At 43.1% G+C, this 23,051-nt stretch overlaps 1 protein-coding gene across 1 annotated transcript in view; it reads left to right on the top strand.

The window, feature by feature from the left end:
* Nucleotides 1-22,495, top strand: part of ME2 (malic enzyme 2) — a 38,342-nt gene extending 15,847 nt beyond the window's left edge. The window contains exons 3-16 of the mRNA XM_081881514.1: nt 442-575; nt 3,927-4,076; nt 5,623-5,698; nt 7,036-7,197; nt 9,159-9,262; nt 9,684-9,793; nt 9,901-9,998; nt 10,795-10,908; nt 11,010-11,124; nt 12,811-12,953; nt 15,696-15,798; nt 16,390-16,460; nt 16,912-17,010; nt 17,791-22,495. Of these exons, the coding sequence (XP_081737640.1) occupies nt 442-575; nt 3,927-4,076; nt 5,623-5,698; nt 7,036-7,197; nt 9,159-9,262; nt 9,684-9,793; nt 9,901-9,998; nt 10,795-10,908; nt 11,010-11,124; nt 12,811-12,953; nt 15,696-15,798; nt 16,390-16,460; nt 16,912-17,010; nt 17,791-17,955 (1,644 nt within the window). The 3' untranslated portion in view covers nt 17,956-22,495. The remainder of the gene's footprint in view (nt 1-441; nt 576-3,926; nt 4,077-5,622; nt 5,699-7,035; nt 7,198-9,158; nt 9,263-9,683; nt 9,794-9,900; nt 9,999-10,794; nt 10,909-11,009; nt 11,125-12,810; nt 12,954-15,695; nt 15,799-16,389; nt 16,461-16,911; nt 17,011-17,790) is intronic.
* The last annotated feature ends 556 nt before the right edge of the window (nt 22,496-23,051 follow it).

Genomic DNA, 23,051 nt, shown 5'->3' with positions numbered 1-23,051 from the left:
TTTGGCTGCTGATCCCTTATTTTCAAGGCTGCTGGTCCCTTATTTTCAAATCTGTAAGTTGACAGCTATGTGCTGGTGGCGAAGAGAGTTCCTCTACTGCTAGCACGCCAAATGAGAAACAAGTTGCATTGGCTCCATTGCTGGCAGATGGCCATTGAACTTCTGCTTAAAAACCTCCAAGGAAGGAGAGTCCATCACACCTTTCAAGGGAGTCCATTCCATTGCAGAACATCTCTTTCTGATGTTGAGTCGGAATGTCCTTTCTTGCAACTTGAATCCATTGGTTCGAATCCTGCCTTCCAGGGCAGGAGAAAAAAAGCTTCCCCCCTCCTCCGTGTGACAGCCCTTGAGATATTTGAAGATGTCTATCATACCTCCTCTCAGTCTCCTTTTCCCCAGGCTGAACAGCATCTGACTTCTCTTGTTCCTCTCTGTCTCCAGGGCATGGCTTTCACGTTAAAAGAACGTCAAATGCTTGGCCTCCAGGGACTTCTACCTCCAAAGTTTGAGACGCAAGACATCCAAGCCTTACGGTTTCACAGGAACGTGGCAAAAATGACCGACCCTTTGGAAAAGTAAGTGTGTGTGGGCAGGCACTTAGTCTTGTATCATTCATTCTCGAGTTTTTATTGCTATTGCTGTTGTAGCTTGGACATGTGTCAGGGATCCATATCCACAGGGGGAAAGCCAGTTTGGCCCAAACTCAGCTTTTGAAAGTAGCCGGTTGACTCAGGCCTTAAAAAATGTCTGATAAGAGAACACTCAGCAGTGCCTAAACACGTCCATCAAAGGACAGACATTACATTTACAGCATGCTATAATCTCAGTGTATTTTAAAATGGGGTTTCAGAGTTTTTAGGGGGTTTTGAATGTTTTATGTAGTTTTGTAGTAGTTTTATGTAGTTTTGTAGTAGTTTTATGTAGTTTTTCAATTTCATTGTCCTGCATGGGACAATGACAATAAAGATATCGTATATCGTATACCATGAAAATGGTATATAGATGGCATCTTACCCCCCAAAAGCTTGCTAAAATGTATAAAGGGAAAATATCAACCTGTTGGAGATGTAAAAAAGAGAAGGGGTCATACTATCATATGTGGTGGACCTGTGGCAAATACTGGAATGATATCTATAACGAGTTTAAGAAACTATTTAAAATTACTTTCAAAACCCCCCCAGAGATTTTCCTACTTGGTATATTACCATCAGAAATTAAATAATATATGTCATTGTTTATGTATGGTATAACAGCAGCTAGAACCCTTATAGCAAGGAGTTGGAAAAATGAAATGTTCCTAGAGATTACAGATTAGCTCATGTTAGAATATCTACAATTAGCAAAACTGACGGGATCAGTTAGAGGAATATCGAAACAAAAAAACAACTAGAGAATAGATAATATTTAAGAATTATGTAAAACTTTATTGTACAAATAACTCCATATTAGCAGAAATTGAGTGATATTTGTAAAGAAAAAGATCAAAGGAATGTATACAAAGCAGAAAGAAATGATATTATATAATGTAAACTTGTGTAAAAAAAAATGTTATATCAAACAGTAGAATGAGAAAGATGGGAAGGATTGTGTTGATGAGTACTTTTACTATGTAAATAACTTTGTCTTTAAAAAAATTTCTTTGTTTCTTATCTTTGTTACTTCTTTTCCCCCCCTTTCTTTATAAATTTTCCATTTTATATAATTTTCTTTTTTCTACCTGTTAAGAGATAGTACATAATGTTTGTATAGACATGCAATTTTTTTTAATCAATAAAGAATATTAAAATAAAAATAAACATGTCCATCGAAACATCATCAGGGCTTCTGTCAAAGCATCTCTGACCAGGTATAGACCATGCTTCTTTCAACTCATTCCCATTTTCCAAATATACCCCTTTGAAGCCTTTGTTGCTTTGCTTCTTATTTAAATATATTTACTAGTAAAGCAACCTGCTTTCTTTTCTCCTTTTCTGAGATTCCCAGCGCTACTTGAACCTGGGACCTTCTGTATGAGATTTAGATTCTGTGCCATTGAGCTAGAGCCCTTGCCCCACCCCTGATATAAATCTAAGTGTAATTACTGGCTTGAGTGTTAATGTATAGGCACTTAGGATCTGGGCAGTAACTGAACGATAGATAAGGTGAGCATAAAGCAGTGTTCTGCCTAATAAAACAGCTCTCTTACGAAGGGAGTGCCATGTCCATTGAGCAAACGATGATTACACCGGATCACTTCATTTCCACCGCCCTTTAAGTAGGTTTTTCCATAATCCTGATCCAGTGCGTGTTTCTTGGAAGAAACCATCACTTGGTTCACAGAGGTTGCTTTGCATTCAGCGAATGCAACTGTTAAATGCAAAATGAAAACAAAAGGTTTAGTGTCGGTTGTAAAAACAACCTTGAACTGGAGTCCAAAATCCTGCATTAGCTTAACTGGAAGTAACCTCCATGAAGAAAGTGTCCAGAGGTTTTCAAGCTTTTTGAGTCCACGGCTCCCTCAACCAGCTGCATTCTTTCTGCAGCACCCCGCTTAATTTCCCCCCCTCTTCTGGCATTTTTGCTCAAAATTGACTCCTCTTTAAAAGCTGCTTTTTGTTCCACAGGGGGAAACAACAACAACAACAACAATAATTTATTATTTATACCCCGCCCATCTGGCTGGGTTTCCCCAGCCACTCTGGGTGGCTTCCAAAAAAATATTAAAAACTGTAATACATCAAACATTAAAAGCTTCCCTAAACGGGGCTGCCTTCAGATGTCTTCTAAAAGTCTGGTAGTTGTTGTTCTCTTTGATATCTGGTGGGAGGGCGTTCCACAGGGAGGGCACCACTACCGAGAAGGCCCTCTGCCTGGTTCCCTGTAACTTGGCTTCTCACAGTGAGGGAACCGCCAGAAGGCCCTCGGTGCTGGACCTCAGTGTCTGGGTAAAATGATGGGGGTGAAGACGCTCCTTCAGATATACTGGACCGAGGCCGTTTAGGACTTTAAAGGTCAGCACCAACACTTTGAATTGTGCTCGGAAACGTAATGGGAGCCAATGTAGGTCTTTCAAGACCGGTGTTATATGGTCTTGGCGGCCGCTCCCAGTCACCTGTCTGGCTGCCTCGTTCTGGATTAGTTGTAGTTTCTGGGTCACCTTCAAAGGTAGCCCAATGTAGAGCGCATTGCAGTAGTCCAAGCGGGAGATAACCAGAGCATGCACCACTCTGGCGAGGCAGTCCGCAGGCAGATAGGGTCTCAGCCTGCGTACCAGGTGGAGCTGGTAAACAGCTGCCCTGGATACAGATTTGACCTGCACCTCCATGGACAGCTGTGAGTCCAAAATGACTCCCAGGCTGCACACCTGGTCCTTCAGGGGCACAGTTACCCCATTCAGGGCCAGGGAGTCCTCCACACCCGCCCGCCTCCTGTCCCCCAAAAACAGTACTTCTGTCTTGTCAGGATTCAATCTCAATCTGTTAGCCGCCATCCATCCTCCAGCCGCCTCTAGACACTCACACAGGACCTTCACCGCCTTCACTGGTTCTGATTTGAATATATATGGAATACTTACCGGTATATATTTTCCCCTGTGGGTGAAAAGCAGCCTGCGGATACTTTGAGCAGAAATATGAGTGGAAGGGAGAGGATTAAGCAGCCCCTTCCCTTCTCTCCTCCTCTACCTTTTGCTGCCCTGCTGCTGAAATTTAACACTGCTTGTGTTTTTTGTTTTTGTTTTTAAAGAGAAGAGATACTCATCTAAGTGAAATGAATAGTTTCTCCCTGAGAAGGATAGCACAGGAGAACCACAAATTCAAAAAGCAAAAAAAAAAAAAGGGGGGGGGGATGATTTTGTTATTGTTTTCCGTCTTTCATTTCAGCTTCAGAGTATTCCTCATTAGTATATAAATAAATCTAATCTTGCATCTCCACTGTTTTATTTACAGATACATCTATGTGATGGGCATGCAGGAAAGAAACGAGAAGCTATTCTACAGGGTATTGCAAGATGATATTGAGCAATTAATGCCAATTGTTTATACACCAACAGTAGGCTTAGCGTGTTCCCAGTATGGACATATCTTTAGGAGGCCAAAGTAAGAACATTTTTATATTCTGATTTTTATGTCTCAACCAATGAAGCTTTTCAGAATTTACAGTTGCTGTACCATGGTGACTCAAGAGCAGATATGCTGCTGTCTGTTTGCTTGCTTATGTTGCTTGATAAAGCACCATGTACATGTGCTATAAAAAATAAACCAGGAGCCTGCAGCCAAATAATGGACTAATTTTGTCCAAATTGACATCTTTAATTTATCTGTTTACCCTTTTCCTCTCCTTCCTTCTATCTTTCCTTTAGATTTGTGTTTGGTAGTCCATTGCCTAATCTGTTGCACAGTGGCAGTTGTTGAATTCAGAGGCAGTAACAACAACAACAACAATAATATTGTTATTTATACCCCACCCATCTGGCTGGGTTTCCCCAGCCACTCTGGGCGGCTTACAGTACATAAAAAATTGTAAAACATTAGACATTAAAAATTTCCTGATACAGGGTTGCCTTCAGATGTCTTGTAATATCCTTAATGGGCAGGCATTCCACAGGGCAGGTGCCACTACTGAGAAGGCCCTCTGCCTGGTTCCCTGTAACCTCCTTCTCTCAGTGAGAGAACCACCAGAAGGTCCTTGGAGCTGGACCTCAGTGTGCGGGCTGGATGATGGGAGTGGAGACGCTCCTTCAGGTCTACTGGTTTGAGGCCATTTAGGTTTTTAAAAGGTCAGCACCAACACTTTGAATTGTGCTCAGAAACATACCGGGAGCCAATGTAGGTCTTTCAGGACCGGTGTTATATGGTCTCGGAGGCCACTCGCAGTCACCAGTCTAGCTGCCACATTCTGGATTAGTTGTAGTTTCCAAGTCACCTTCAAAAGTAGCCCCATGTAGAGTGCATTGCAGTAGTCCAAGCGGGAGATAACCAAAGCATGCACCACTCTGGCAAGACAGTCCGCGGGCAGGTAGGGCAAGCAAATATTCTACGAGCTAACTTCTCTGCACCCTTCCTTCAGCCCCATCCTTTGGAGCTTTCCTACCTACTTGATTTGATTTCCAGTCTTCAACTTGCCCCACCAAGATCCTCATCCTCCTGTTCCTTTGGGGCTAATGTGAGCTTTTCAACCCAGCAAAACAGACGACTTTACCTTCCCTTACAAGTGACAAACATCCTCTTTGCCTTTTGTGCAGCTGTGAATTTCTGGTCGCAGAGAATAGCGTGGTGAAGAGAATGTTAGGACTGGTTCCCACCCACCCCCATCTTTCTCTCCCTGTTCAGTCCTATACTTGATCTAAACCCTAAGTATTTCTGTCAGCTTAGTTTGCTGATTTATGAAGTTCTGTCTAATTTTATTTCATGTGACAGATTGAAGTTGGGGTGGATTAATTTCACATTTTCCAAACTCCATAACCTTTAAATAATACATTCTAAAATTCCAATCTAATATTCATTGTGTCGTCTTCTTTTTTTTTAAAGCACTATCTTTAGCTTGATTTATTAATTGAGAGGGTGCCCTTTGCTAAGCTCACACTGCAAAGAAAAGGAATGATTTGAATGCATCAGTGAGTGATATGTTTCTGTTTTCTTGCAGAGGATTATTCATTGCCATAACAGATAGGGGCCATATCAGATCAGTTGTGAATAACTGGCCAGAAAACGATGTGAAGGTATGATGCACCCCCTTCTTCATATGTGTGTGTTTCTCTTAATTCCAGCTTTGCTTTTTCAGCAATGGGGAAACTGGATAGATAAATACCGGGGGTTATTTGTCTTGCAGTCAGGAATTTGTGTCATGCAACTATGAATACTGCATAGCCACCTTGTCCCATGTCTCGACGAACATGTGTTTCTGAGTATGAAACTTAGGAACGCATCAAAACAGGACCATTTTTGTGAGACCCACTGTGCTCACTCTTTGAGCCAAACAGTTAGACTGCACCACGTTGGGGGAAATTGATTTGGGCAACCGTTTGCATCTCCTCACTTCTCTACCATTGACAGAGCTTTCTAAAATGTGTGTGCATTGTGGGAATGTTCAGGGAGGCAGGAGAGGATATATTGTTTATTAATATCCTTCAAAACTTGCGCTAGCAAGTTCTATAACAGCAGAGTTTTACATTCCCCTTTTAAACGCACAGCAGATAGCTGGTTGCAGGCTTGTTTAAAACCTCTCAGTATTAGGTTCCTGGTAAGTTCCCTTATATTCCTCTTAAAAGAATGAACACGCCACAATCTTGTGTAAAGTATATAAAAGAAGTTTACTCACATCATCAGTTCACAGTTGAATTCCTGAAGACAGACTTAGTTACAAAGTATATACATGCATTTTTAGCTAAAAAGAGCTGCTCCAACGACGGAAGAAGTCAAAAAGAGAAGGTGTGTTGCATGCCTTGTCCTTTTGTTACCTAGGCAGGTAAGGTCACGCCAACCTCTAGTCACATGCAAGAGGAAGGATGCTCCATGTCAGGAGGAAACAGGAAGTTTTCGACTGGCTGGACCAAACATTCCCCCGCATGTATTCTCTGGGAAAACAAGGAATGTTGTACTTGACAGCTACTTATGTATCACATCCCACATGCATGTCCACCTATTCCCCAATCCAAGGTAATCCAAGTCTATTCTTTTTTTTTATTTGTGCAACCGCCACCTCTTTGCAATCTCAAAGTGACATCTCATCGTCCCCTCTTTTGCCTATGGTTTAGTCAGGGTGCTGAGAAATTTCTTGGCTGCTCCTCCTCACCCCTGATCTAAGGGTTTCAGGATTCTCTGGGAAAGGGGAACAAACTGACTTAATAGTTAAGTCATGTTAATAGTTAATAGTTAGTTAAGTTAATAGCAGCATGCCGGGTACTCCTAGTTGCCCTATCCTAATTAGGAAAATAATTACTTCTTCAGCCTAAACATTCTTACCTACCAGAAAAGAAAGACTGTAGAGATTTATACTGTACCGCTTCCATCTTTTTACTCATGTGCCTGAAGTTAATTTCCCCCTTGTGCCTTCAAGGCTGTTGTCGTCACAGATGGAGAACGGATACTGGGCCTTGGTGATCTTGGTGTATATGGGATGGGGATTCCTGTTGGCAAGCTCTGCTTATACACAGCATGTGCTGGAATACAACCGGACAAGTGCCTCCCCGTGTGTATTGATGTCGGCACAGACAATCAGGTAAGTTACAACCCTGCCTCATCCCCTCTCCCAATACCAGTTTTGTATCGCTACATTGCCCAGGCCTACTGGGAGGTTTGGCCTTCTGTTTGTTTATGGGATGGGGTTATTTAGACTTCCACGCTTTGGTTTGCCACTTGGTGGACACAAAAAGCCCTAGCCTTTTCCAGTCAGGGACACGGGTGGCACTGTGGTCTAAACCACTGAGCCTCTTGGGCTTGCTGATTGGAAGGTCGGCAGTTCGAATCCCCGCGATGGAGTGAGCTCCCATTGTTCTGTCCCAGCTCCTGCCAACCTAGCAGTTTGAAAGCACACCAGTGCAAGTAGATAAATAGGTACCCCTGCGGCGAGAAGGTAAATGGCGTTTCCGCACGCTCTGGCTTCCGTCACGGTCCTCCGTGCACCAGTAGCGGTTTAATCATGCTGGCCACATGACCTGGAAAACTGTCTGTGGGCAAACGCCAGCTCCCTTGGCCTGAAAGCGAGATGAGCGCCGCAACCCCATAGTTGCCTTTGACTGGTCTTAACTGTCCAGGGGTCCTTTATCTTTTACCTTGATAGCCTTTCCCAGAACTGTGGAACGGCAGAGAAGAGTAGAGATCCTCTTGAGAATTTCATGGCAGGTTTTATTTTGATTTGATTTGATTTGATTTATTGATCTGATTTGATTTCTCTGCAAGATGAAAGCTAGACTTAGGACAGCCTGGTTCTAGCATTTCCCTAGCCTGGTTTTCTCTCTGCAGCAGGAGTTTCATGTAGAGTAGCATTTGAAAATAATGTAGTCCTCTCCATTTTATAGTCTGAAGTGCTGCGGGCCATTCATTCATCCCACGATCTGATTCTGCTGCCTGGGTAGACACTTTTCTTGCAGAATGGTTCATTGATTTGACTGATTGCATTTTTATGCCAATTTTCGTTCGGACAAATCCCAAAGCGGCTTGCAAACAATAAATAAGGTAATGCAATAAAACATAATAGGACATCACAAATACAGCATAAATCATATAAAATAGTTAGCAAATCATAAAACAGTTACAATCTATAAAACACTATTAACAAAGCAGCAACTTTTAAAAGTCACAATTACAGGAAATGTCGTATTATGTGATTAACAAATCAATACAAAATTTATAATTTATTAAACAATATTAACAAAATAACAACTATAAGAAAATAAGCTAAGCACTGTTAAATTCATAACACACACTCCACAACCTATGACTCATAATCTTTAACACTATTCAGTTCATTAAAATACACATGAAATACACATAATGTTCATTATTATTATTATTAGGGTTTTTTTGGATAATTTTATACATATAAAACATAACCATTTCAAACATTAAAATATTTTTTGAACTTTTGGACCTCCTTCCCTCCCTCTATGGGTTCCATGTTTAAGTTTAAATTTGCTGCATCTTTTACCATTATCCATCTATTATATAACCATAATTACCATAAATAATTCCACATTACAAGTATCATTACATCCCTGCCAAAGATTTTAACTATTTACAGTGGTCTTTTAAATAAATGACAAATTTACTCCAGTCTTTAGAAAATACTTGATCTTCCTGGTTTCGGATCTTCCCCATCAGTTTCACCATCTCTGCATATTCCATCAGTTTCATTTGCCGTTCTTCTTTTCTTGTTATTTCTCCCATAAGGCTCATTATTAAGCCAGCTCAGCCAGATGCTTTTCTGCCTGGGGTCCTTGGGTAGTGGGACATGGTGGGGACGGTGGTCCGCATCTGGGAGTGTGGTATTCTTAATTTTATTTTTAAAGAGATGGTGAAGTGTTTAAAATTTGACTAAGGTGTGAAAGGCTACTTGATATCTGCTGCTAAAGTCCACACTTCCTGGGAATGGCACAAAATAAGTAAGTCCTCTGTAGAGCAGGGTACTGCAGAATGATCTAAGCACTTCCTTTAATGGCTTTTGTTCTTCGTTTTCCACAGACGCTTCTTCATGACCCGTTTTATATGGGGCTCTACCAGAAGCGAGACCGCTCTCAGCTGTACGATGAGCTCATCGACGAGTTCATGGAAGCCATTGTAGACAGGTATGCGTTCCAATAATCACAAACATCAGCCCATGTTCCAAGAACAGTGGTACCTCTGGTTTCGTACTTAATTTGTTCCGGAGGTCTGTTCTTAACCTGAAGCAACACTTTAGCTAATGGGGCCTCCTGCTGCTGCCACGCCCCCGGAGAACGATTTCTGTTCTCATCCTGAAGCAAAGTAAAAGTAAAAAATAAGGAAGGCCATAGATGGTTAGATGGACCAATCAACTCACTATAAAGTAACTAAGTTAAGAAGAGAATCAGCAGCTTAGATTTACAATGGTTTCTTGCCTGGTTTCCTTACATGGCAAGATTCTTACATGGCTGTTTCCAAGTCATGCATGAACATGCACGAAGTATTAAAACATTGTGCCCTTTGCAGCACAGCTATTGACTCCGTATTTCTCACTCTGCCCTCTAGGTATGGCCAAAACACCCTCATTCAGTTTGAAGACTTCGGAAACCACAACGCTTTCCGCTTTTTGAGGAAATACAGAGAGAAATATTGTACCTTCAATGATGATATACAGGGTAAATCACCCCCTCTTGGGTATCTGTTTTGATGATATTTTTCTGGCTGTATTTGTTGACGCCTCTTTTATTCCAGCTCTTTTCAGCAAGGTCTGTTCCTTTCACAGGGACAGCTTCGGTGGCCTTAGCTGGGTTGTTGGCAGCGCAGAAAGTTCTTGGTAAACCAATTGCAGAGCACCAGATCTTGTTCCTTGGTGCAGGAGAGGTGAGTTGTGCTTCTGAGTGAGGCATGTACCGTATTTATCGCGCTATAAGACGTACCAGACCATAAGACGCACCTAGTTTTTGGAGGAGGAAAACAAGAAAAAATAATATTCTGAAACTCAGAAACCAGAACAGCAAGAGGGATCACTGCGCAGTGATCCCTCTTGCTGTTCTGGCTTCTGGGATAGCTGTGCAGCCTGCATTCGCTCCATAAGACGCACACACATTTCCCCTTACTTTTTGGGAGGGAAAAAGTGAGTTTTATAGAGCAAAAAATATGGTAGTTCTTTCCCAGCTGGAAAAGGGTTGCGACTGACCTTTTACAGCTTTGTTGCAATGACCAAATGCAGTAAGGGATTACAGAAAGCTTTGCACATATAATATCGGCCTGTTTCACACGACACACCAAGCCAAACTGTGGCTTAGCACACGCTCACAAGTATTCCTGGAGAAGTGATCGCTGCTGTCTCACTCCTGGTCCTCCTGCTGATGCCTTGAGCTAAACCATTCTTTGGCTAAACGCATCATCTGCACCCGGGCTCATGGTTTGCCTTGCTCCAGACTACTTAACTAATTTATTGAAAGGCAGTTGGTCAGCAGCTCTGCAGAGTGACATACCATACTTTTCCATGTATAAGACTATGTTTTTTTTATTCTAAAATAATGCTCAAAATCGGGGCTCGTCTTATACACGGATACATCTCTCCCCATTTTCTTAAATTGGAGTCGCCCAAAATAGGGGGCGTCTTATACATGGAAAAATACGGTATTTCCCCAGCATTTCTCTTATTTATCAGGCTGCCCTTGGAATTGCAAATCTCATCGTCATGGCTATGGTGGAAAGCGGTCTTTCTCCGGAAGAAGCTTATAAGAAAATATGGATGTTCGACAAATATGGCTTATTGGTTCAGGTGAGGCTTGGGGTTTGGTTGGGCACAATCTTATTGCTCTACTCTTCCACCCCTCCCCGCCCTGCCAACTCTCAATAATTCTTTATTTTTAAAATGTCTAGGGTCGGGAACAAACAGTTGACGCCAACCAAGAGTCCTTTACTCATGCAGCCCCAGACCAGGTGCCAAAGACCTTCTTAGAAGCTGTGAATGTGCTTCAGCCTTCAGCTATCATTGGTGAGTGTTGCGGACTCTTCTCATATCGGGTTAGCAGCCCAGTAATAATAATACTGATGCTTTCAGGAAGGGCTTTTAATGTCAGGTGGATAATAATAATAATAATAATAATAATAATAATAATAATAAATAAAATATTAAAATACAGTAATGCATCAAACATTAAAAGCTTCTCTAAACAGGGCTGCCTTCCCAAAGGAGGCTATGTGGTTACTGAGCACCAGACCTGCAAGAATTACATTTTCCACGGTGACTGGCCTGTGTGTGCTTGTACTGTCAACAGGCCTGAGTGTGACATAGACACCCGTGTGAAGGTAAAGGACCCCTGGACGGTTAAGTCCAGTCAAAGGCGACTATGGGGTTGCAGCACTCATCTCGCTTTCAGATCAAGGGAATTGGTGTTTGTCCACAGACAGCTTTCTGGGTCATGTTGCCAGCAGGATTAAACCGCTTCTGGGGCAACGGGACACTGTGATGGAAACCAGAGCACACGGAAATACCATTTACCTTCCCACCGGAGCAGTACCTAGTAATCTACTTGCACTGGTGTGCTTTCGAACTGCTAGGCTGGCAGGATCTAGGACAGAACAACAGGAGCTCACCCCATCGTGGGGATTCAAACCGCCAACCTTCTGATTGGCAAGCCCAAGAGGCTCAGTGGTTTAGACCACAGCGCCACCCGTGTCCCAACTGAACTCTCAGTATGGGTGTGTTGGTTATCCTGTGCCATTCTATTCCCGATAAAGCAGAACTGAGCCTTATCCTCCATAAATTTATCAGTGGCTGCTAGTACTAGTGGCTAGATAGTGGCTCCAGGATCAGAGGTGGCATGTCTTGCTTAATGGCTTCCCGTAGGCATTTGGTTGAATATTTCTGGGCCCAATTCCTGTTGGTGCTTAAAGCCCTAAGAGTTGTAGGCTACAAATATCTGAAAGACCACTTCTATCCCTATAGTCCCTCTTGGATATTAAGAAGGGGCCCGCTTGATAGTTCCTCCACTCAGAAGCTTGCTGGGATGGGGGCATTCTTTGTTGTAGCCCCTAAAGTTGTGCAACTTCCCACAGAGGTGTGGCCCAGGACCTCAATACCTCAAGGACCGCCCCTCCCCATATAAACCATCCCACTCTGCATGCATCATCTGAGGCGTCACAAGTGCCAGAGTGCACAGAAACACCATTTACCTTCCTGCCACAGTGGGACCTATTTATCTACTTGCACTGGTGTGCTTTTGAACTGCTAGGTTGGCAGGAGCTGGGGCAGAGCAACGGGAGCTCACCCCGTCACGGGGATTCGAACCGCCAACCTTCTGATCAGCAAGCCCAAGAGGCTCAGTGGTTTAGACCACAGCGCCACCCATGTCCCTGTCAGTTACGTGTGGAGACAAGGGAATATACGAACTTGCCATGAGACAAGACCTTACTGAGTCTGTGTGTTGCCTGTCCTGCATTAACTGCTTTCATATCCCACTGGCACTGAGGCAAGTAGGAGCATGAGAAATAATTTTGCTTTAGCAGGAATGTGTGCCGTTACATCCCCAGCGTGGCTGTGCTGTGTCCAGCCCAGTTGGTGCAGAAATACTTGCTGTGTTCTAGTGTCTTATTGCTACCATTTTTCAAACAAGTGCATGTGAGCCTCTTTTTGGCAGGAGGGCGGGGGAAAAGGCATCATGTTATTTGCTTCTTCCAGGGGTTGCAGGCGCAGGCCGACTCTTCTCCCATGACGTTCTCAAAGCGATGGGCTCCATCAACCAGAGACCGATCATATTTGCACTGAGTAACCCTACTGCGAAAGCCGAGTGCACCGCTGAGGAGGCATACACATTAACAGAGGTGGGCCAAATAACTTGAAGCATCGCTGGTCATCACAGTCTTTCTCCTGGACTGTGCAGCTTGACTTGCTTGACTGAGCTGCCGGAAGCTTGATCAGGAAGCACCTTCTGTGCTGAAGACATTATGTGGTTGTGACTCGTGTGCTAGTGTGGCTGATCAGCTCACCTGCAGAGAACTGGTATCTGGTATCAATGGTCCTTTCCCTCTCTCATGAGGACCTCAAGAGACACACTGCCCAGATTTGCACCCTGGGAGGTCACTTGGGTGCTGCTAACACAGTAGTTTGATTTCTCCTCCTCCTCCTCCTCCTCCTCCTCCTCCTCCTCCTCCTCCTCCTCCTCCTTCTCCTTCTCCTTCTCCTTCTCCTTCTCCTTCACTGATCACTCGTAGTCAAGTAAGATTGTCTTCCATGAACACAGTCTTAACAGTGAGTCCGTAAGTGACTGTGGAGGCCAATTCTGGATCCACATGTCCTTCCACAGGGGGGACATTGGTGGGAGTTGATCATGGTGAGGATTTGCCAAGCATGCCTTCCTCTTAGCACGTTTCTCCCCTGCGTCCTGAGTTTGAGCATCTTCACAGCCCATGACACCTTTGGTAAAAGCTGTTCTCCAATTGGAGCATTCGCAGGCCAGTGTTTCCCAGTTGTCTGTGTTTATACTACTTTTTTTTTTTTTTTAGATTTGCCTTGAGACAGTCTTTAAAGCTCTTTTGTTGACTACCAGCATTACACTTTCCATTTTTAGGTTCGGAATAGAGTAGTTGCTTTGGAAGATGATAATCCCCAGAGGTGCACTCCATTGTCCCTTGAGACAGATGGATGCCAGCAGGAACAACTTCTGACTAGGCTCTAACTAGATATGGAATCGGCATGGTGGAGTAGAATCTCAGCTGCCCACCAGGAATATCTGCCCTACCTCTGGGTGTACCGGACATCCACACATTGGATGTCATAATCACTTATGATCCACACACACCGGATCCAAAACACACAGACTGAATAGGGCAATATTATCCCTTTTTTATGTGTTCAAAAGTTAACTGTTGTATTGTTGGGCTTACACACTTCCAAAGGCCCTATGGAAACATGGGTCTAGCGTATAGATATCTGGTAGGTTTGCCAATGGGGTCAGATTCTGCTGTAATGCAGTTTGCAGGGTGGATAAAAATCAATGATTTATTTATTTTAAAATAAAATAGGATTTTTTAAAATTTAAATCAATTTTTTAAATTTAAATTAGATTTTTAAAATAAAATGTTTTTGGAGGAAAAATCTTTCTAAAGATAAGTTTTCTATTTAAGTTACATTATAATCCAAAGGCCATCAGGAAATAAGGATTTGTTTTAAGCTTTTCATGTGTATTGAAACTCAGTCTAAGTTTTTTTTTTCTTTATGTTTAACCACATCAGTTAACAAACATGGATACATATGCTATAATGTTATTGTTTTAGTTAAATAAATGGTTTAAATTGTTATTAATTGTTATTACTTTTCTCCTTCCAATAAAGTACAGCAGAAAAGTTGTCCAAATATAAAAACAGTTAATTTATTCGCTCCGGCGGGAAGGTAAACAGTGTTTCCGTGCACTGCTCTGGTTCGCCACAAGCGGCTTAGTCATGCTGGCCACATGACCTGGAAGCAGTATGCCGGCTCCCTCAGCCAATAAAGCAAGATGAGCGCCGCAAGTCATCTGCGACTGGACCTAATGGTCAGGGGTTCCTTTACCTTTACCTTTATATCTCATAGTACAACAAAATCAGTAATTTTTGATATAACTGTAAAAACTACTCTGAAAATGTATTATTCCAAAAATGAAACCTTCATCTGGTTGTAAATATTAAGATTATACCAGCAGGAATGCCTTTCTGTAAAAAAATAAATTTGTTGTTTAGTCGTGTCCGACTCTTCGTGACCCCATGGACCAGAGCACGCCAGGCACTCCTGTCTTCCGCTGCCTCCCGCAGTTTGGTCAGACTCATGTTTGTAGCTTCGAGAACACCATCCAACCATCTCGTCCTCTGTCGTCCCCTTCTCCTTGTGCCCTCAATCTTTCCCAACATCAGGGTCTTTTCCAGGGAGTCTTCTCTTCTCATGAGGTGGCCAAAGTATTGGAGCCTCAGCTTCAGGATCTGTCCTTCCAGTGAGCACTCAGGGCTGATTTCCTTCAGAATGGATAGGTTTGATCTTCTTGCAGTCCATGGGACTCTCAAGAGTCTCCTCCAGCACCATAATTCAAAAGCATCAATTCTTCGGCGATCAGTCTTCTTTATGGTCCAGCTCTCACTTCCATACATCACTACTGGGAAAACCATGGCTTTAACTATAAGGACCTTTGTCGGCAAGGTGATGTCTCTGCTTTTTAAGACGCTGTCTAGGTTTGCCATCGCCTGTCTCCCAAGGAGCAGGCGTCTTTTAATTTCGTGACTGCTGTTTTTTAACTGTTAACTGATGTGGTTAAGCATAAAGGGAAAAAAACTTAGACTGAGTTTCAATACACACGAATAAAAAAATTTATTCTCACTGAAATTTAAGTCTCACTGACTTAAATCAAATCCACCCTGGCAGTTTGTAATATTATTTGGCTGGAGACGTGTGAGCACCTCTTGGTGTAGCTAAAAGTGTTGTGTCTGCCCAGTGTACAAATACTCACATGTATAAAATTGCAGTGGAACTTCATCTGTACTGTATTGCCCTTATTCTTGCTTCCTGATGAATCGTTTCCTCTTTTTTCTATTTGACAGGGGCGTTGTCTGTTCGCAAGCGGCAGCCCTTTTGAACCAGTGAAGCTAAGTGATGGGCGATCCTTCAAACCTGGACAAGGAAACAATGCATACATATTTCCAGGTAAAGCAGTTTGTTAAGAGACAATTTTGGCTTGTAAGAATCCAAAGGCCTCTTGCATTGCCAGATGGGCTTTACGATGGCAGGTTACAAGTTCATAATAAAAAATATTTTTTGCCACAAGGGCATCAGGGAATTCTGTGTTGCCCCACAGAGAGCCAGTGTGGTGTAGTGGTTAATAGCGGTAGACTCGTAATCTGGTGAACCGGGTTCGCGTCTCCGCTCCTCCACATGCAGCTGCTGGGTGACCTTGGGCTAGTCACACTTCTCTGAAGTCTCTCAGCCCCACTCACCTCACAGAGTGTTTGTTGTGGGGGAGGAAGGGAAATGAGAATGTTAGCCGCTTTGAGACTCCTTTGGGTAGTGATAAAGTGGGATATCAAATCCAAACTACTACTACTACTATTCTTCTTCTTCTTCTTCTTCTTCAGTTCTCTTCATGCTATTGGCTTTCAGTGCTGAGCATTGTTGGTAGCAACGCTTATAAAAATAAACACTGCTGTAAGCTTCTACGCAAACAGCGGCATAAAAGCCTTTCAGTTCCCCAAATCCAGACGATTTTGCAAAACGACTTTGAATGTCTCTGTTCTTTAGGCGTTGCTCTTGCTGTTATTCTCAGTGGGGTTCGGCACATTAGCGATCAAGTTTTCCTGGAGGCTGCGAAGGTAAGTGGTCCGAAGGCGAAACGCCTGGTGGGTGGAATAGTACGTGCATTGCGGTTTCCGCACGTTCGAGGGGATTTCCAAATGGAAAAGATAGAATATGAGTTCAAAACTGACCTGTGCATTGGTTGGCTTAAGAGGCTTGAAGCGAGGAGGTTGCCCCATGACGTCAAATGCCTTGGTTAGATCAAGGCGACCGCAATGTGTTCTACATGGAAGACGGTTTAGAAACGTCCTCTGGTTCAAAAACGTAGCAGCAAGGATGTAGACCGGAGCCAGTTACTGCGATTGCGTGGCTCCCATTATTGCAACAACTTCACTGGCTTGAGAGCCATTTCCAGGCCTCAGCCAAAGGATTGGTTATCTTCTCTAAAGCCTTAAATGGCCCAGGACCAGTGTAACCCCAGATGGTGGTTCGTTCCTGTGTAATATTTTTCTCTTCGTATTAAAAAAGGCGTTAACAGAGCAGCTGACTGAGGAAGAACTTGCGGAAGGACGGCTTTATCCTCCTCTTGCAAACATCCGGGAGGTTTCCATTAACATTGCCGTTAAAGTAAGTGCAATTTTGGGGGTGGCAGGAGGAGCGTTTGGATAGATGTACAGCCCACCTTAATTTTTTCTGAATATCGCAGGGTGGAGTGGGTGGGGACATTCAATGACATTCTAGGGGCTGGAATTGATTGCGTGGGATGAACCTAAACTGCCCATTCTAGGTATCTGAACAAGGTTTGGATAATGACGATCATCATTAAACGGAAACCTTGAAGGACAAAGGTAGCACATGTCTGGGCCCAAAATGCCAAGGCCATCTTCAGGCCTTGTTTGTGAGCTTCCAGAAGCAATTGGCTACTTGTGGTTAGAAACAAAATAGGAAGACACCAGTGATGGGGAATCTGTGGCTCTCCACAGATGTTGCTTCCATCATCCCTGACTGTTGGCCTTGCTGGCTGAGGCTGATGGGAGCTGGAGGGTCCAACGGCAAGCTTGGAGGACCACAAGGAGGACTGTAGCTAAGTGGCAAAACCTCTTCTTTGCGTGCTGACAGTCCCAGATTCAGTTGCAGGCAGGATTGAGAGAGACCCATGTGAAACCATAGAGAGGCACCCTCTGTTGCCTGACTCCCAACTCCCATTAGCCCCAGCCATCATGGCCCAACGGTCATGGATGATGGGTTTTGTAGTCCAGCATCTGAAGGGCACCAGTTAGGCTAGCCAGGGTGTAGACAATACTGAATGAGATGGACCAGTATAAGGCTGCTTTCTGTGTTCTCCATCTCTGAGATAGATCATGGGAATCCTGCAGATCAATAATCTGATTTCCTCCCGCCCTCCAGGTTGTGGAATTTTTGTATGCCAACAACATGGCGTTCCATTACCCTGAGCCTGCAGACAAGAACAAGCACATACGGTCGAGGATCTGGAACTACAAGTATGAATCGTTTCTGCCGGATTTGTATGATTGGCCAGAATCTACGGCGCATCCACCAAAAACACAGTGACTCGCCTAAGGGGGCATGTTCTTCAGGTGGCACCTGAATTTCTGCAGGGAATCTCTTTCCGGAACAGATTTAAAACCAGGAACGTTTTGAGACTTTGATTTTTTTCAACAACGACAAAAGTATTTTTAAGCCTTGCCCCATAACAATTGCTGGGATTGCTCCTGGTATAGATTTTCCCTCTGATGATTTGCATTCCATTGGATGGAAGTGACTTATCTGGAACCAAGATACAAAAACTTACACTGATTATTTTTTTTAAAAAATTCACTTTTACAGTCCTCAGGGTCACTTAACCATATACAGGAAATCCTTAATTATCTTGTCATTCCTGTTATATAGACCCAGTTTATATATTTAGTGGTAGAGCTTCTTCTGAGCTGCCCCACTTCAGACTGCAAATGATCTTTATCTATATTGGAAACGAATAAACTCACCGAGTGTAGAAAATGAGCATGTCAGAAAGATTCGGCCTAGCCTTTTGTCATGTGCTGTTTTTCTGCTTGCACAGAACTTATTTTTTATGGCGAAAACATTCAAACAGGCAACCTTCCAGCATCTTGAAGTGGTGCAGCGCAGAAATGGTTTTACCTCTTGATCCTGCTGCATGCATAAACTGGGCCTTAAGCTGGCTAGCAAATCTCTTCATCCCTTTTTGTACTCTGGTTGCCTATTTTATATGTTGTCTAATGTGCTGAGCTTTGTGGCCTCAATTGAGCAATGTCAGATTTTAGGACGGGCTACCAGCTTCCTTTGCAGGTAAACATGGTGAGTTGTCTGTTCTGAGCTCTGAGTAAGTAACTTTGCCCTTCTTAGCTCTGCTACAAAAAACCCCCAAAGCAAACCCTTGCCAGCAAGCATGGTTTCAAAGTGCTTCCACATGGCAGTTTATTGTGAAGTCTGTGCTGTTCACAAATGCAGCATCCACACAATGTCACAATGCCATCCCATATTATTTTCCAGTTTAGTAGGGGTTTACTGTTTCTGCAGAAAATCCAGCAAGTAACACCCTTCTCACAAAAGAACAAAACAATAGAACTGGTTTAAATGCAGTGGGCTAAATTATGGGGTGGCATTTTGATGAGGATGATGTTTCAGGGATGCAGCAAAAAGCTTTTATGTGTGAACAGCACAAAGTCCACAGTGTGTAAGTGACCTAAGTCTCTTGAATCTATACAAGGGGCGTGAGAACCTTTGACCCTCCAGATGTTGCTGAACTAGAACTCCCGTCATCCCTGGCCATTGGCCATGCTTGCTGGGGCTGATGGGAGTTGGAGTTCAGCAACATCTGGAGGGCCAAAGGTTCTCCACCCCGCGTACCAGTGTTGGCTTCTACAATGTTCCAATTTTGCCTTTTCAAAGTTTTTCTCTGCAGAGTGCTTACACTCCATAGCCCCAAATCCTGGGCCTCCAGTGCATCCTCAGAGCTCTGTCCCAATGGCATCAGCATTGGGGTGGTCTTCCCATATTTAAATTTCAGCCTCCTGTACAGGTCATTCCCAGTTCCCATGGAAATTCTGCATTCAAAAACGCATACACTCCCAAACTTTTGATTGAGGCATGTATTTAGGAATTGGCTTGAACTCGCTTTATTTTACAACATAATAGCAAGAACTGTGCCTCTTAAAACAAGGGGCAGTTTCAGTGTGGGCTTCCCCAGTGCTAAGCTGCATTTTGACCTGACCAGATACAAGGCTTGTGTTTTGCCTGCAAGATGGTCAGTGAGCAGTCCGGCCACGGCTTCCACCCGTCTGAGCCACCCTTAACTATAGATCCGCTATGTGTACAGCTGTTGAAAAACTGATATTCCAACTGATTGTACATTTAGTACAAATACTTATTTGGTGCCTGGCTGTGGTTTTGTTTTTGTTTTTATCTCTCAAATGAGTTGTTACCTAAAATTGTGATGATTGTGGGAAATGGGGAGTGGGCATTGTTTCCTGTTTACTATGGAGAAACTTCTTCTGATAAGCATCAGGCGACAGCAACTCTAGTTTTAAACAGACTTGGGGAACGGATTAGGTGCTGCAGAGTGATTTTTTTTTGACCGCCTCATTTTATGTAGAAGCAACAATGAGATATCGGGGTTTATATCTGGCACTCCACACTCGCTGCCCTTAATGGCTCTTCTGCCTGCCAAAAGGGATGGAAGACATTTGTGATGAAAGAAATTAAACCAATCGAGTGTACAGGGTACATTTCTGAACAGATTTAATTTGAATGTTCTCAGCAGACTGATGAGCTGCCAGACAAGCATCACTTAGTATTAGATTGGCATTATGCTAATGTCTTCTCTGCCATTTCCCCTACTTCACCTCTTTGCATAATTTTTTGTCTCCCAAGATGATTGCATGCTCATACAGCAAAGAGATGAATTTTTTGCACCAGCGAAGGTTGTGGTTACAAAAGGCATAATTTACCAGAGTTTGCACAAGCTCCAGTAAATTCATTGGGGCTGTGCAAGCCAGCTACGGTTCTTTGGGTGAAGTCTCCTGGATTTCACTGAGGTTTGTGGACTGTTCCTGCAGCAGTGCTTATGCCACACTTCTCAACAGAAAGCAGAACAGAATGGTCCTTTTCTCCTATACACACCCTCAAGGATTTAAGAATTCTTGCATACATACGGTATATGAACAGCCCAGTGTGTCTTGGACACAGAAAATTCAAAGGAGTATTTTAAGGGTCTTTTCCATGCTACAGTTTTAAGATACAGGAGCACTCGCATAGTTTGAAACGGTCTACCCACCGCCCTTCATAGCCATAGCTAGCTTAATGCAATTGGGCACATAATTTGCTAGATTCTAGAGGTAGTTATGTGGTCAGACTTGGATCAAAGTACACAAGCTTTGACGGAATGTATTTAGTCTGAGAGATGGTCCAGCTAATGTTTCCCTTCTCCCCATGTTGCTCTTATAAGAACTGAGTTTACACAACTATCAGATTCTGGTGGTGCAACTGTTGCTGGATTGCACCTTCTTCAGACCCCAGGTGGGGGTTGCGTGCTTAAACGTTCCCCAGAATAAAAAGCGAGAGCGCATTGTGCACATGCAAAACTAACATGTCAAGGAGAAAGTTGCCTTGAACCAGCTTTCCTTTTATACTAGTTCTGTGGTGTGCAGGAAGGTGTTTTAAAAAATAAAATAAAATAGGGATATTCAGATATTTATTTGCCCCCCTCAAGTGTGAAGTGGTAGTCTGGGAACAGGTGAATCTTGTGTTTGCTGAGCGTAGTTCAATTCCGATCCAATCAGTCTTCCTCCTCCAGGGATGTGAGCCTTCCATTCAAGTCAACCTTTGCAAGATCCTTGACAAATACCATTTTTAAAAATAGTACAAGTAAAACAACATGTGAAAAACAAGGCACTATAATGTAGCTGTGAGCGTAAGTTTCTCTTGTGTTCTTGGCAAAAAAACAACAGGGTGTCGACAATGCTATTTAAAAATGTGTCTTAGTTGTAATGTCTTTTTTCTTTTTTATTTGCACACAAAATAGCATCACCTGGCACCTGTTTTAGAAGGGATTCCCCCTCCCCTTTGTTTGCCTTATAACATGGCTTCATCATTGCACTTCCCCACTTCCTAACCCTTGTTTTCTTTTTAGCGACGTTTATTTATTCTGTAAGTCGTTTTTAACAAATCTGTTTTAATGATTGCTCTCGAGGCTTTGCACACGAAGATTGCTTTTCCGTGAGTGCGACAGAAGGTTAAATGCTGCTTTAGAGGGACTGAAAGCAATTCTTCAGAAGAGGGTTCGTTATGTATTTGTACATCTTGTTAGCTTGGAATTCTTTTTTGAGAGGTGAAACTCGTGTTTGGAAAAGTCAACCCGTCTCTCTCCTTAGCTGTCCAGTCTCAGTGAAGGAGCTGTTCACACAATTGCCTGAACCCATGATGCCCTTTTGGGTCTGCGTTACCGCCACTATTTATTGAATTCAGCCCAGATCTGCTTTAGGCACATGTCACCAGAAATGTGTCAGAAACTACATTTTTGGAGATGTTCCAAAACCCAATGTGGTCTGAATTTAAAGGGAACATATGCATGATTTATACAACAGGAAATCTCTGTTGACTGCCATGTGCTGGTTGGGCTCCTGGATTAGGCCCTGAAACCATGTACTGTATACAGAAACAAGGGACGGTTTTCTTATGGCTCATTTTTCTGGCTCCTCTGCATGAGGAATCCCAATGGGAAATAAGAAACCCCAACTCTCTCTGGTAGCCCAAAATGTCCCAAGCGGAGCACAAAAGTAAGGCAATTTTAGTTCCATCAGCTGTTGTGTCTTGCATAAATGCTGTTTGGGCTGTTTCTAAAGCAAATCAAACACCTTTGTGGGAGCAATTCTTGCATAGTCAAAATACAAATCCTCAGGATGAACCTTTTTTCAGAATATGGTTTATTGCAAAGTAGTCTGTATGGCTTAAAAATGAACAAACTGTGTTTAAAAATGTGGGTTTATTTTTCTCCTTTGGTAATACTGTAACTGTACTGAGATAATGTGTTATGGTCTTCTATTTTCATAGTAAAAGCCGTCCCTTTTGCCTACGTTGTGTGTGTGTAACTGTTATTTTGCCAAGTTGCACGAGGGAGCCCTCCCCCTCTCTACTCACTCATTCATTGATGCAGCTTTCCTATACCATAGAATAATATTTGGAAGGAACCCTGAATGTCATCTAGTCCAACGCCCTGCAATGCAGGAATATCAATTAAAGTATCCGAGACTGATGGCCATCCAACCTCTGCTTAAAAACCTCTCAAGGACGGAGAGTCCACAATTTCCTAAAGAAGACCGTTCCACTGTCAAACAGCTCTTACCGTCAGAAAGTTCTCCTTTCTTGTAACATAAATCCATTGGTTTGGGGTCCTGGCCTCCGGAGCAGGAGAAAACAAGCCTGCTCCATCTTCCATGGGACAGGCCTTAAGATATTTGAAGATGGCTATCATATCTCCTCTCAGATTACTCCTTTTCCAGGCTAAACACACCCGATTCCCTCAAGCGTTCCTCATAAGGCCTGGTTTCCAGACCCTTGATCATCTCGGTCGCCTTCCTCTGCACACATTCCAGCTTGTCAATATCCTCCCATATATAATATATATAATA

The sequence above is a fragment of the Podarcis erhardii genome (genome assembly GCF_964252035.2).
Source record: "Podarcis erhardii genome assembly, chromosome: 11".
Lineage (NCBI taxonomy): Eukaryota > Metazoa > Chordata > Lepidosauria > Squamata > Lacertidae > Podarcis > Podarcis erhardii.
Note: the sequence above shows the minus strand (reverse complement) of the source record. Positions and strands in the feature narration are given on the sequence as shown.